A 15,899-nucleotide genomic window follows, 5' to 3' on the forward strand; every position below is an offset into this window, starting at 1 on the left:
TTATTACATAGCATCTGCAAGCGTGCATTTGTAAAAACAGTCATAAATATCCTAATATTTTTCAGACCTTTTTGTTCAGCTATATAAGCTTTTCTGCTGTTTGATTTTCAGCTTTTCTACTGTTTGTTTTTCTTTTTTTTTTTTTTTTGAAAGAAAAAAGATCCTGGCATTATTACAAGGAACACTAAAAAAATAAAAACAATTCCATTCTTCATTCAAAGCACTGGAATATTATCATGACAACTGAAAGATAAACAGTGAAAGAAATAAAAAGCACAGATTCTTGACGTAAGGCAAAGTTCCATTTCCATGAATGGATAGTAGCAAAAGAAAAAAAATGCTACCATTATTGTTACCTCTAAAAGCCACATTTAGGTACTGATAACCTTCACAGGAAAACCTGACATACTCAATTACAAAATCAAGACACACCTTTGATTCATGGATATACATCTATAAAAAAAAAATTCTCACTTCACTTCAGACAAGCCTAATACAACTCTGGTATTTTCAATGCAGTTACATAGGAATGAATGCCCTAAGACATCTCTCTTGATAATGCATTCTTTCAATTCTGTTTAGCATTAGACAGAATCTCAAGATTCAATAGCATTTTAGAAGCCAAGGAAGGGTTTAAAGTAAGGTATGTAAAACATTAAGAAACAAAACAATTTTTATGAAATAGCATGCTAGAGAAAATAATTTAAAATGTGTAGTTTTCATGTTTTAAGATTTTAATACACATTTTCTTTATAGATGGGATCAAACACTGGTACAAGAGTACTACAGTGTAACACAATGTGTATTGAAATATCATAATCAGAACATGTTTTATTATGTATTCACCTGAAACTTGCAGGAAACACTTACCACACATTGCAACTGATCTTGCCTCCTCTATCGACTGGTGTTTGTCAGTTAACCGCGCTTTTGTCACTTTGTGCTCATTCACTTCCTGTTCTAACCGGTCTTGTAAGGATTTCAGCTTGTAGTTCAAATCTATCTCTAAATTATTTTTTTCCTAAAGATAAGGAAAAAGTGATCAGATTTCTGTAATACCTGAAGAATCACATTTTTATTCCTTTTTTTAGTATTACATTTCTGTTATCAAGAGATTATCAATGTTATTTTCCACGCTTAGCAAAGAACAGTAACAGACCAAAACTATACCCAGTGCTCTGGAAAAAATTTCACTAACTTTTTTTCAGTAGTCTACAAATTTGCAAGAAAACGGAAACTTCTCCATTTGTATAATCGGTAGTAACCTAAACTGGAAACATACAACTAACAAACGGACATCCTCGAGCACAGAGGAATCTGAATTATTGTTACCTGGATGGATTTGGGTTATTTCCTTGCTAGGATTGCCAGGCATTAACAGTAATTCACCAAACAAGCACTGGAGATGTGCTTTGAGAGACAAGCACTGGGCTTTGAATGGCTTCTTCACATAACAACAAATTAGAATTGCTTGTCCCCTTCCCTGACAGGCTGTTCTATCTCTGGTTTATTCGCACAGACCACACAGCCCAGCAAGTCTTTACCTGACCTCACCAGACAGAGTTAACTCAGCAGTCTGTCTGGAGAAAGGGTGTAGGATTTCCTCTTACTGTTAACTTGTTTTTCCATCATATGGAAGGGATCAGAGATGTTAGAGGAACATTTAGAAGGAAGGACGGAAGGACAGAAAAAAATTCCGCGCCAAAGTTGATTAAAAAGCCTGCCTGGCACTGATCCAGTCAAATTAAAATCCAGTAAAGTCTAAGAAAAAGAAAAAACACCTCCCCCCACCAAAAAAAAAAAAAACCAAAAATACCCACAAAAACAAAACCAGATTTTTTTAAAGTTTATAGACTTTCAGAAGCAAGTCTTTGCAGTCATAGTTAGGCAGGCAGAAAAAAATTCCTTGCTACTGGCAGTGGGATTGGGTCCTTGAATCAGTGATAATGAATGACAAACACAATTTTCTTGCACAATGCTACAAGGAACAACTACCTGAGGACTTGGAAACATAAATAACATTTAAAAATATAGTTAAAAGCTGACAAAGAGCATCAGTCTCAACATCATTTCACCATACCTTTTCTGAATGATTAAGCATATCCTGTGCTTGTTTTCTTTCTGCTTCCACTCTTTCAAGATTGTTTTTAATGTTTTTTACTTCTTCTTGTAAAGCTGTAATTCGAACTGCCACAAAAAATTAAGTATCACTCAATATTAGTTACATTATTTAGATCAATTGTCTTTGCAACTTTTATTGATTTCTGGGCCCATAAAACATTTCAAATACTTCAAATTGTTCAGGCATGCAAAGGCCATACATTGTAGAGCAAACTGAACTTTTTAGACACTCTTTATGCACATCATGAGTAACAATTCACAAAAACTAATCATGCAAAAATGGCTCCTGCCTTCCATCACTTCCATTATCTAATATTCAGAATTTCTTTCATTAACCCAAGTTCTGCTAGGCTATGGAACAAGCACCTATAAGTGATGCTAACTTCATTAACGGGTAGATAAGGCACATTATACAGAAAGTTAATTTCAAATGGATTTTTGGGTACTAACACAACATGTATTCACCTAAGTGTGACTCAGACCATGGGGAAGTCAGGCACTGAAAAAGGCTCCCCATGGAATGTGTGGTATTACCACCCCGAAAGTGTTCAAAAGATGTGTAAATGTGGCAGTTAGGGATGTGGTTTAGTGGTGGATTTGGCAGTTCTGGGTTAATAGCTGGCATCAATGATCTTAGAGGTCTTTTCCAAAAAAAACCATCCCATGATTTTAAGCGTAATGACATGGAAAAAGTGACTATTCCTTAAACCCCACAGCATCTACCCTTGTGTGGCATAAGAGTTTATATGAAATACTAAGTAGAATCCCGTGGTTTGGAAGGTATCTCTGAAAATCATCTAGTCCAATCTCCCTATCACACGCAGGAACACGTCTCACTAGACCCTGCTGCTCAAAGCCTCATCCAACCTAGCCTGAAACACTTCCAGGTACAAGGCAACAACAGTTTCTCTGGGCAACCTGTCCCAGGGTCTCACCACCCTTACTGTAAAAATTTCTTCCTATATCTAATGAAAACATACTCTCCTTCAATTTAAAACCATTGCCCCTTGTCCTGTCACTACCAACCCTGGTAAAAAGTCTCTGTCTTACACACTCTCTTTTAGTAGGGAAAGGAGAGTCCTCATCAAAAGGACCTCATGGAAACTGAATACTGCAGACAGATGGTTCAAAATGGAAAGTTAAGAGTCAGGGTAAATTAGCAAAGCCACAGGCATGAACTAATGCATCTGAATAGTTTCTACTTTGGAAGAATCAATACAAATAGTAGAAAGTTTTAATCATCCTGAAAAAAAGGATTCTGTATCTGCATCCCTTATTGTGCTCTTAACCTTACTTGTAAAAGTAATGTAGAATCATCATAAAAGAAAACAAATGCAATTTGACAAAATAATAGCCTTCTTCACACATGAAAGAAGAGCAAGTCCAAGATATACCAACTTGGCTATTGCACAAGGCAGTAAGACGGTGCTGCATCTTCTCTAGCACTGTATTAGCTCTTCATATTTTAGCACCACTGGACTCAGACTTTTGGTCAGGACAGCCCCAGACTCACTATCAGTGTTTGACACTCTTTGATTTTGATATTCTCTCTCTCTCTCTTTCCCAAGAGCTGCTCAACATGATCAGGAAGCCAGATCCAATCTTCAGAAATTGTTCAGTCACACCTTTTTTTTTGCAGGTTGGCTTTCCTCCCGTGACCAAACTCTACTTCACTTAAAAAAGGTTATCACAACTTTTTTTGGTAAGGTATAAATTCAGAATAATTACCCTGTAGTTCTCCAATCATTTCAGAACCATGACTTCTATCCCTTCGTTCTGACTCCAAAGCTGCTTGTAGCTGATAATAATCTTTCTCCACCTGCAGTTTTGTGCTTTCCAGAACTCTGCACCTTTCCTGCAGTTCTCTATTCAGTGATTCTACCTGACTTAACGACTTGCTCATTTCTGTGTTGCCTTTTCTCAGTCTTGCAGCTGTGTCAGATTCTGTCCTCAGCAAATCATTTGCTTCTTCTAGCTGTAAAAGTAAACCAGACAAAGATTCTCAAATATAAAGACTATGGAGCCAGTTTTGCTACATTTGAATGCTCAAATCTAAGAAATAATGAAGACAAGGAGCACAAACAACGTACTTGCTTTTGTAACTGTGTTATCTTCTCATTTGAAATTTGTGAATGCTGGCTGATTTTTTTCAAGTCTTCCATCTGATCTTTTAGTGTGGACACTAAAGAGAAATTGCACCATTAATATAGCATACTATAAAAACCTTAGGGTTTTATTCTTGTTTTTTCACACAAACATGCTCCAAAATATTGTTTTGCATTGATAGGTTTTTGTTGACTTTTTGCTTCTTATATATATTTTTATGTCGAATTTTGTGCCTGCAGACCAACACAGCACAGTGCTGCAGAGTACAGAATTTAAAAATAATAACAAAAAAAACCCTCAAAATCTGTGTTCATAATTTGAAAAGATCCCTTTTCAAATCTTAAAGTTGCACAGCACTTAAGATACTATGACACTAAATTACTCCCCAAAACACATAATGTATGTCCTCAGTGTCAACGTTTGGACAATATTGCATACCTTCATTTTCCACATTACGTCTTTTTTCATTCTCTTGTTCAAATTTTCTTTGGTACTCATTTATTTTATGTTGTAATACAACCTTTTCCTTCTCAATCTGAGACACTGCTGTTTCCAAGTTCTTCCTTTGATTTCCCTAAAATTCAAAGAATTGGTATTTTATACTTACATTTTAAGGAATGATCGCTAAACCAGTTGCATGATCTCCGCAACTAATTACACATGGAAACTGATTGTTTCAAATGAATGAATTTCTAGCTTCCTTGGAAAGGTTTTCAGAAAAGACAGCTTTTTTAACTTCTACATGACAAATTTATACAATTACTAGAAAAACTGTTGTTAGTACAATTATATCCAAAGTAACTACTAAAATTATTAGGAGACATGAGAAGGATTCAATAGAAAATCATCTGCATTTTTGTAGTAATTGACTTTGATAAACTCCAGAAAACTTGCAATAAGCAAGACTAAGGAAAATATTTATCAAAGTAAACAGAAATCAGCATGACTAACAGAAAGAAAAGCTTTTGTAAATGACTACAAATAAAAAAGGAAATCTCCCAATGTTATGTATTGAAACATGATCATTAGGTCTCAAACTGGAACACAGAACAATTATTTTTTAGTCATAGAAAAAATATCTTAGAATCATGAAAGTGCTATTCCTAACTCCACCCTTTACCCAATTAAGGCATCTTCAGGGGAGAAAAATATTACCTCTTCATCCAGTTCTTTCATTATCTTGTCTAGCTTTATGTTTGAAGATCTAAAAATAAAACAAGATCATTTAACAGATAAATTATATTTACTGTTTTTCTAGTGAACTGATTCATGGCCATTAGTAAAGTGAATGTTAATATTTTGACTAATGTTATTTTGTAATGAACATTTAAAGCTGAGGAAGACAATCAACCATTACAAATAATTTGTAAAATATATCACTAAGTATTTATCAGCTTTGTTACAGATTAAATATGTGAAACTTTAGGTGTCACACTCTATCCCTTAATCTGCAAAAAACAGTGTATGTACACAACAGGCTATCCTAAAGATTAGAATACCCTGGTAAACTGTTAAAACTTCCTCTAGTTATGACCTTCAAATATTTAAAATAGCTCATTAATTCCACAGCAGACAGCTCCCTACTACAGATAAAGGTATATGAATGATATTATTTGAAAGTCTCTCTGTTGAATCAATGTATTAGAAGACTGAACTACAGAGAGTGTGGTGAAATGGACAGTGAATCATTTAACTGGCAATAGCATTGACACATCCATTGTATTCCTGCAGGCAGCCATCCCTCTTCAAAGAACCAACAAAGAGGACCCAGACAAGGCTGCCTGGCAGGTAAAAGAAGAGGCAGTAATAATAGTTAGGGATATCTCCTATCTACTAACTCTGCAGTGAATGGCAGGACAAACCAGAAGACACAGTTGTGCTCTGACAGCTTCAATAGTACTGCAGGAAGACAGCTACTGAATATCCTTCAAGACTGTATGTTCTGCTTGTGGAGAGCAATCAGAATGTGCCAACAGTGAGCTTGTCTTTAAGTAAGCAACAGAGTCACACAGCCTAAATTCCCACTAGACCATTTCAGTTACCAGTTTGCACCTAAGGAGCTGGTGCAGCTACACACTATGGTTCTAATTCACAAGACTAAATTCTTCCTGCATCATATACCTAGTGCTGCCTCCTGGGATTATTCAATTCTTCAGGAAAAGACTTCAAAAGGAGAAGTAACTGAAGGGGAATTTCATTGGCATGACTCTCAGTAAAAATGTCTGATTATCAGAAAAGGGGAATCTCAACTGTTTGTTCATGTGACTGCAGGAAAAATGCCAATTCTCACATAGCTGCTACTTCAGCATGGTAGAAACAAAACTTCAGAAAGCAAACTATTGTTCTTAAATGTCAGCCACAGAAAAAAAAAAAAGGTGGTTTTCCAACAAGTACCCTGTATTTAGAAAACACCTAATTAATTTTAATAATCCAATATATGCCATATATACAGAATTTCACATTTTCAAAAAAAAAATCAGCATTGTGAGCATAGCATGTACCTTAGTCCAATCAAACATCTGAATACAGAGATATCAGGTAAACTGAAACACTTAAGTGCTCAGAAAGAACATGTATTACAGGGTTGTCAATGAAAAAAAATTTCTCTATACCATACTCAAGAAAATTTTAGAATGACTTAGATCTGTGCCTGGAACTCCCTTGGAGAACTACAACACTATTCTTAGTGTTATCCTGGTAATTCCTAAAGCAGTACCACAGAACTGAAGTGTTAGATATTCTTAAATTATGTAAACAATTGAAGTTCAAAGGCTCACCTGCACTTTTGCTCCATTTCATCTTTCAACTGCATTTCATTATGTAGCTGTTCTTCTAACTCATAGATCATCTTCTGCATATTTTCCAGCTTTAAATATATATTTGTACATGAAAGAACATGCATTAAATTTAGAAACTTTAAAAAGTATTTCATAATACTCAGTTCTGCTTACATTGTATCACAGCTTACTTTCTTCTACCAAAATAAGACATTTTACCTTATTAAAACGTGATGCATGTCCCTTCCTCCCTGCCCTCCCACAAATTACAAAAAGTAAGACAGTTTTTTTCATTTGAATGCACATGAAATTTCAGGTATCTTCAAAATTCACAGGGCTAAGCTAAATCAAATCCTCCTTGTTTTACATATCTTCAGTACCTGGCTAAATATATTACTGCAAAAATGTAAGAAGACACTTTAGTAAGTCTCAAAATTTCTTCTAGCGTGACCACCACGTGTATTTTGCAGCGCATCTTCAAGCTCCCAACAAGTTCAGGAAGCAGAACCAGGCCAGCCAGTTACTGCAATGGGAGAAAGTGCTCTCATCTTTTTAGTCAGAGGTAATTTTTACAGCTAGAACTGTACCAAGGTTTGAAAGACAGTAACAAACTTCAGATGTTAATATGGCACATTACTGCATAGCATGTACTGTTTGCCAGCAGGACAAACTCAGAAATTAATTCCTTTCACGTAGTCTCAAAATATCTACCACCTTCTACTGAATATCTAGGCACAATAATCCCATTCCAAAATCAAAATCCTCATTTAACATGATGAAGGAGCTCATCAAGTCAACCTCATGTTGGTTGATTCTTTATAAACCTTTCCACTGATATTGTAAAGATTTCAGCCTATTTAATTTTTACGTATTTCCTTCAATGCTCTTGGAACTGCACAGAAAAGCACTAGATTCCTAATCTAGACTCTCTTCAAAGCAACATTTTCAAGTGCTTCTGATGCTTTGCTTGGTTGTTTCCTGTTTTAACTCCTAAATCTCAAAAAACTTCCAAAAATTAGACATTTCAACACTTAACAGAGCAGCTCTGGAAAACAAATTACTGGTGTGACACAGAACATAACTCTATGTGGATCAGACAATGCTTGTAGTTAAAAATAAGGGATGGCTTCTAAATCTAGACTTTGAGGACAAAGAGAAGACCAGTACACAACACATTTATCTCCTTGGTATGAACCACTGAGAAATAAAGCAAGAAGCTAGACTGTTTAGAGGCTCTCACTGTAGTAAGAAAGGACCACAGCAAATGCCCCAAACCAGAGGATAACAAAGGTTCCATGTGATTGCTCTTCCATTTCCTTTCACTCATGTTATAGCCCTTCCAGACAGGGTGCACAGAGGAACTAAATGGGATAGATGAGAACAGGTCTACAAAGACATCTGGCGACTGAGGCATTTGTGTACTGCCCCCGGCTCGCCCGGGCTGCTATCGCATCCTCCTGCGCCTCTGCGTCTCTGCGTGTTCTCACATCAGGCTGGACCCCAGGGACCCATCTGAGCTCGCTGAGCAGTCTAATTTTATCAGTAGAGACAACAGGCTTCCGGGCAAAGCTCTGCACAATCTGCTATCAATAGACTAAAGAATACCTCCAGAAAATCCTGAGTTACAATTAACTCAGTATAAAAGCACGCCTTTAAGCTTTAGTTTGCTCCTGGTATCCATTTTGAGTAGGAAGAAGGGCAGGAAAGGACTTAAGAAAAGCCCGTCAGCTTCTCTTCTTTCTCTTCTCTCGGCAACAGAGAAGTAAAGAAAAATCTCTCTGGAACTGTAATTTTTTTTTCTTTTTTCTTACTCACTTCAGCATAGTGAGTCTGGTTCTGTACCCTGGACAATGAAGAAAACCTAAGATTCGGTGCAAAAGAATCTCTTAATCTCCTTTTTCATAAAATCTAAACTGTTTACAGGTGGTTATGGCAGCACTAAACCAAAGTAAGCAATCAGATCTTCAAAGAGGTTTGATATTCAGTAAAAGGATATAGAATTCTAGTTTCACACAACACCATGGCCTAATTCTGTTAAGTTTTACACACTTGCCAAACAAGTAATTTCTTGGAAATTTGTAGCACTCATGTCTTTCTCCAAAGACATTCAAAACACAGACATCAAAATGCAGAGAGACCAGGTAGCATCTTGTGTTATATTTCTGGAACTAACTGATTTGCTAACCATGTGGCAACATTACTGTTTTCATTGCAGCATGAAATGAAAGAAAAACAGCTGAGAAAGAACTGTGGGGGAAACATACCTTGTAATAAAGACTTAATATCAATTTAAACCTTCCTATATCACTCAAATTCTTCCAGACCTTCACCTCCCAAAACGGCTGAAGTCACAATACATTTGAATATGTCTGATAACATGGACAGAACTATTGAGGATTTTTCAACTACACAACACTGAGTAGTATTCCAGTGAGTATGCCAAGTCCACTCGGTAACTCTCTTCAAAGTCAGCCAAAAGCCAGCACACAGTTTTAAGTACTTTCAAATACTGGTAAGTCTGGCTTTGTTTTAAAATTTTACTGTATCAACAGTCAAACACTTATAAAGAAAAGAAAGTATATCAAACACATCAATATAAATAAAAAAATCAAGGTATTTCAATGATTAAATTCACTAGCCCAGTAAAGGACATAACCAGTTGCCCTGCCCTGTACAAATTTTCTCTGGGCAGTGCCATGTGTCATTAAACCTTTTCATTGCTAGTTTAAGAGAAAAGGGAACACAGATTAGTCAAAGCCAAGATTTAAAGTTAATTATCAATTTTTGACCATGTTTTCTTCTGGAAATAATGTAATTTGTAACATATCAAACCATTTTCAGGGAACAGTTTGATTTATATCAGAACTTACATAGAATCCAAGCACTCAACCAAGTCTCAAACACCTTAGCATATCTTCCTGGAAACCTGACTGCTGAGATGTTTGGGAATATCTAACTGAAAGCATTCCTGAGCATTTCTTGCTAGGTGAGCTGCTCTAGAAATGCAGATCATCAGTGCCCCAACTCCCAACAGCTTGTGGGGAAGGCCTGTGAAGGAGCAGAATGCTCATGCTTGGTACATTGTCTTCCACCTTCCACTGAGTTCACTGGAAGTCCAGACTCCATGGCTGCCACAAAGCAACCCAGGATCAATGAGGCACTCTAGAAACACGGCACAAGTACTTTGATATTTCTAATGATAAAAACTGTGAATCCTTTTCCACAAAAAGTTTTGGCTATTTTATTCAATTCAGGACAACCAATGTTATATTAAGAAGTGAAATTCTGCTTTTCCATTAACTTTCTTAGGGAGGCCATACTAAAGAGCTAAAACTCATGCATTGATTTCATTGATCCCAAATACTAAGATAATTTGAGACATTTCTAACTCAAACAGTTTATGGCATATATGTAGTATATATTTATATATGCAGCAGACTCTTTATTAGGATACAATAAAGATGAAGACATACCACACTTTTGTCCACACTGGAGCCTGTTCTGTTGTCATTGGAATTTTCTGCAGGGACACCTAAATACCTGCAAAAACATTTTTAAAGTTATATTTCAAGAGTTGTTTAAAAGTAAGATTATTAAAAAAAGATTAAGATAATAGAGACATCCTAAAATATAACTCCCAGATTTATTGCTCCAAAATGTGGATAATCAAATAGCAATGTAATCAGATTTAAGCACATTTAATTGAAAAATTCAATTTATTGAAAGGTTAAAGTACAAAGCTGCAATAGAAGGCCTCCAGAAAAAAAAGGATTTCTGCCAAATACAATACAACCACTTTTCTTTTTTTTAATAACCATTAAAAAAATCTTTGCTTTCCTTAGTTACAACACTCTCATTGGCTTTCATCCCATAAATATTTACTCAGGCACTTATGCAGCAAGCAGCAGTAATGAAGCAAAGTCTGCAGAGATTGTGTAACTTTCAACAAAGTTACTAAGAGTTCTACACACAAAAAGTTTGCCCTGAAGCCAGTGTTCTTATTTGATGTAAATGTTTTCTAAAAATACCATAAATTTCTAGTTGCGATGAATCTGGAGAGTTAGGTAAATAAATACAAATTACTGTTTTCAAATTCCTTTGCTATTTGATGTGATATTCTTGGCCTGCTAACTGATCTAAAGAGACATAAAGCATCTATTAAGTGCATCAGATTATGTGAGAAATAACACTCCAATACATGAACTGAGAAAGATGGACACGTCCTTTTTGTTTCACGTGGATATTTCCAGATATAAAAAACCTCTCCAAAAGATCAAGGAGAGTAAAATAAAGGCATCTCCAAACCATGGTGAAATTAAACATCAATCTGGCTTTCAGACAACCAAATGACAAAGTGGAAATGAAAGTTTCCTATGGAAACAAGCTTGCTGTTTGCAGTACAAGAAGCCACCCTATTTTACACACCAGGGTTGTTGAGCAGTAAGAATGTGATACTTAGGCACAGCACCAGCTCCATCAGATCTAGAAGAGAACTCACAAGCCAGATAGGGCTACAAAGTGTTCTCAGCTGGTATTCCAGAATCTGTGTTAACATGTCCAGATACAGACTTATTTTTGTTGTAATGCTTGAACTATTTCCAGTACAAAAAGAAAACAAAAGTTAGGATTACAGGTTTAGCAAGCATGAATAGTCATTTCAGATTTTTCAAGACCATCACACCAGCAGAATATTACAGGACCAAATTCAGCTCTAGGCCAGCATCATAGTTCTAGTAGGCCTACAAAGTCACAATAGTAGCAGAGAGCAGCAGAACTCTTCAATGACAGCAAGAACACAGCCACTTCGCTCTCCAAATTCCTGATACTGTCCCCCAAAAGGGAAGGAAGAAATTCTGTTATTAACATGTTCCTAATATGCTACTTCTTGACAATATATTCCAAAATATTCCTGCAAGGCAAAAATGGAAACTTTCCAAAATTACAGACTAAAGTGAGAACAATAGGTGAAACTCTTGAACTGCTGAACTCACCCAAAGTGTATGGAAAGCCTAGAAGTCCTTCTACACCTCACCATGGCAAAAAGTAACAATAAATCCAACTCTTTGCAGAGATGGAAAGAATTTCACCACAGGCTTGGAAAAGTGCTTCCTCTTCCATGCAAGGACGAAAACCAGATTTATTTCCTTCAAGATTTTCCTATCCAGAAATGCTATTAAAACTAACAGTCTCTATCTGACAGTTTGACTAGAAGTTTTAGCCCATTTTAAGCCTGACTGACACCACAATTAAAAGCAGCTTTCCAAGCATTAAAAAGTTATTGAGATTTTTGAATGTAGATGCACCTATCCACAGGGCCTACAATAATAATGACTGTTGAAAGCATTAATTAATACAGTTTAACTGATGTAATTTAAAAGTCTTTTAAGAAATAGTGAAAGCCGTACAGCATCACGATCTCACTCTGTCTAGTGGACGTGTACTTAAAAAAAAGAAAAATTATGAAGCAGAAAGCAGGCAAGTAGGAAATATTTCTAGTAAGCCAAGGTTTAATTTACCACACACTGAAACACTGATGGAAAGTATGGAAACTTCATATTCAGCTCAGGGACAGTAATATGCAGTAAAACAAATGGACTTTCAAACCTTGATTCATGAGTCTACACACAATTCAGTGCTCTGCAGGCAGCTCTGCCTGGTAGTGGTAACAGTGGATTTTCTTGCTTAGCTTCTGCAGCATCACTTCTGCAGCATCTTCTCAATGCAGAATAGGACACTCAACAACACAATGGAATATTTTAAGCTAATGATGTCTAGCAGTACTTTATCATTGTTAAAGTATTAAAAGAGTGTATTTTTTAGTATTCTGAATGATTAGTAAGTATCTTAAGAGATTTAAACCTAGATATTGGTTGGTAAGAGTCAGAAAGAGTGCCACACAAAGAATACAGCATTAATTTGCTTTCTGCACACATACCGACGGTTGCTGTAGTACGTAAATCCTACAAAGGGAAGCTGGTTGCCCACAAATGCTTTTGGTATGGGAAATGTTTCTTCCTCTCCTTTGTCTTCTTCCAGATCATCAAAATTACTAGTGTCAATGTCACTACTTAAGTCAGGCACAACTGGTGCTACAGCTAGAAAAAATGCAAAATAGTACGATAATAATTAGTTCATCACTCAAGTCACTAAGAAAATTTTGCTTGGTACAGAATAAATAAAACTGTAAACTCCTTTAAACAAAATACACCAGTCCTTTTGCTAACATGATACATAGGTAAACCAGACCATTATTTCTGAAAAAAGCACTATACTTACTGTCTCTGAGTGTTTCCCAAGCCCACTGATCATTTTTGAAGAAAAGGTGCCGTTTAATTTCTTCTACACCATTTCGTCCTAGCCTCACTTCCCTGTTGAAGAGTGTTTTGGTTAAACACATGAGATTCCATACATTATTCTGAAGGAAAGACTCACTTAAAGCATAACCTAACAACAGAGACAATAAAATACCTCTCAAGCTACGGTAAAATGTACACGTAATTCAAATGTTTTCATAAGAAGAGCTCTATATGAGCAGAGCAGCTACATTTCAGACACAGCCTGGTTTTAACTTTTGTCTATTAGAAGCTCTGCTGTTTCTGTTTCCACTATCATGGACAGCTCAGGCAATTGCCAAGTTGTTACACTGCACTCCTGCCCAGGCACTAAGAACTTCACCTCTCGTGAGCAGTTTAAAAATGCACACAAAACAAGTACTTGTTTTTTCCAACATGACAAGAAATACTCTTAATGAAGGCTTATTTTCATTATTAATAAAATATAAACCTTACCTATCAGTTAAAAAGGCACAAATGAGGTTTTTTGCCTCTTTAGAAATGTCACTGTCATCAGGGAAAGTAAGGGAGTTCTTATGGTTCATAATCTTACTGTACGTTCCAACCAAAGAATCTGCATAAAAAGGTGTATCACCTGAAAAAGCAGAACAAACATTAAAAAGCAGATCAAAATTATTGTATTTTGAATTAAATATCTGAATTACATATACAACAATGTATGCAACCAAGTGAAAAAGAGGCAAGGACAAATGTTTGAAAATTCTGTCAGAATTTTTCTAAAATATATTCTGTAAATGCCAGGATCTGTAAACCACAGCTCATGCCAGAAGAGCTGTAATGTTAAAAACAAGTGATTTTAACATGGGAGTCCAGTTAAGTAGTGCAGTCAATTCTGATGATCCTACTACTCACCTACAAGCATCTCATACAAGAAGACTCCAACTGACCACCAGTCACATTCCCGCCCATAGTAACCATCCCCTCCCTGGGACTTCAATACTTCAGGAGAGATGTAGTCTGGTGTTCCCACAGCCGTGTCACATCGTACCATTCCTTCCTACAAAACACAGGAAAACAGCCAGGCCCAAATATAAGTTCCAAAATTCCCAGTAAGTTCCATGAGCTTATGCAGCCTAAGCAACCTCAACAGATCCACATAAAATTCTGTCAACATACATTCCTGTTTAATTTTTTTTTATATATATTTTTGAAGTCTAAGCTGCTAAGCTACAACAAAGCACTAGATCTGTCAAACACAATGGAAGTTGCTTTGAAAACCTCAGTTAGTATCCAAGAAGTAATCAGAATTGTATCTAGGCCCTGCACACACCACACAGCCACTCATGCCAGTATAAATTTGTCATTTGCTGACAGGATGTACTGTAAACAGTGAAAGTTCCTCTGTTAGCATAAATGGGTCAACATCAGGGATTTTGATAACAGGAACAGCTGAACTGCAAGTTTCTGGCCTCTGACCCAAGATACTGAATGCTAGGAAGACTAAAGGTAGATAAGGCTTTGAAAATCTTTGTAGAGACCTCAAAACAGGCAACATGAGAAGAACATTTGATGTTCCTCACACCCTTGAGAAAGTGCTTTCAGAACTGAGATCAGTCACACTGGAGCTGACATCCAGAATGCTGAAGATGTAACCACACACCCTTTTCCAGTGCCATTCAGGCACTTCTGAAATAATCCCATGCCATTCCTAGAAATGGATCGGTGGAAAAACTGGCATAAAAATACATAATTAAGCAAATAAAATTTAGTGCTGCATATGCAGCAAATCCTAAATTAAGCTCCTATGCTGAGCAGTTTTTCTTCTAGAGAATAACCTTTCACTTTCAAAAGACTAGAGGAACCCAGACTAGGCTCAAAACTACTAGGGCTTTTACACATAGCCTGCACTTGGTTTTCATTGGTGCCTTTTATTTAGCAGCTAAGTACAGTAACTTACTCAGATCTCCTGGAATAGGATTGTACATATTATACCAACTCTACTACCTACCACGTACTTCAGATTTCCAAATATGTTTTCCTCAAATATATGTGCAGGTTGACAAACCAGGCAGTTTTGTGTAGGGAACAACAGAGCTACACAGGACATGAATACTGTTGCTGAATTTTTTTTTTTTTTTAATGACCTCAGAATGCATTTTTAAAAATAAATAATTCTATCACATCGGTTTCCCTCAGATTTGTCCTCAGGCTATATCAGCAATGGCTAATAAGTAAAACTGGTATTAAGCAACTGGCATGTCAGTTTTGATTCTTTCATTTCTGGCACACTACATAAAAATCATCTCATTTCTTTGCATTAACTTTTCATACCAAAATACTTTAAAAAATAACCCTGAGCATCTAAATACAATCAAAAGCTTGACTTGAGAAAAGAAAAAAATTCAGAAAAATTCTTCTCTAAAAAAAAGTACTTGAAGAACCATTTCTGCACTTTGCATTGTCACTGAATAATATGCATGAATCACAGAATCATAGAATTATTTGGGTTAGAAGGGACCTTAAAGATCATATCTAGTTCCTTTCACTAGGCCATGAAGAACAATAAGAGAACAGAGTACTCTCTTCTCATTTAGCTTAAAAC

The 15,899-nt window shown here is 36.2% G+C and overlaps 1 protein-coding gene across 2 annotated transcripts in view; it reads right to left on the bottom strand.

The window, feature by feature from the left end:
- The window catches only part of ROCK1 (Rho associated coiled-coil containing protein kinase 1), an 84,008-nt gene that overhangs the window by 26,493 nt on the left and 41,616 nt on the right, over nucleotides 1-15,899 (bottom strand). For both annotated transcript variants that reach the window (XM_063167245.1, XM_063167237.1), the window contains exons 7-18: nucleotides 14,210-14,354; nucleotides 13,793-13,931; nucleotides 13,281-13,372; nucleotides 12,940-13,099; nucleotides 10,478-10,544; nucleotides 7,005-7,093; nucleotides 5,383-5,431; nucleotides 4,666-4,801; nucleotides 4,212-4,303; nucleotides 3,850-4,096; nucleotides 2,081-2,187; nucleotides 871-1,021 (exon numbers count right to left, since the gene is read on the bottom strand). In XM_063167245.1, the coding sequence (XP_063023315.1) occupies nucleotides 871-1,021; nucleotides 2,081-2,187; nucleotides 3,850-4,096; nucleotides 4,212-4,303; nucleotides 4,666-4,801; nucleotides 5,383-5,431; nucleotides 7,005-7,093; nucleotides 10,478-10,544; nucleotides 12,940-13,099; nucleotides 13,281-13,372; nucleotides 13,793-13,931; nucleotides 14,210-14,354 (1,474 nt within the window). The remainder of the gene's footprint in view (nucleotides 1-870; nucleotides 1,022-2,080; nucleotides 2,188-3,849; nucleotides 4,097-4,211; nucleotides 4,304-4,665; nucleotides 4,802-5,382; nucleotides 5,432-7,004; nucleotides 7,094-10,477; nucleotides 10,545-12,939; nucleotides 13,100-13,280; nucleotides 13,373-13,792; nucleotides 13,932-14,209; nucleotides 14,355-15,899) is intronic.

The sequence above is a fragment of the Melospiza melodia genome, chromosome 1 (genome assembly GCF_035770615.1).
Source record: "Melospiza melodia melodia isolate bMelMel2 chromosome 1, bMelMel2.pri, whole genome shotgun sequence".
NCBI lineage: Eukaryota > Metazoa > Chordata > Aves > Passeriformes > Passerellidae > Melospiza > Melospiza melodia.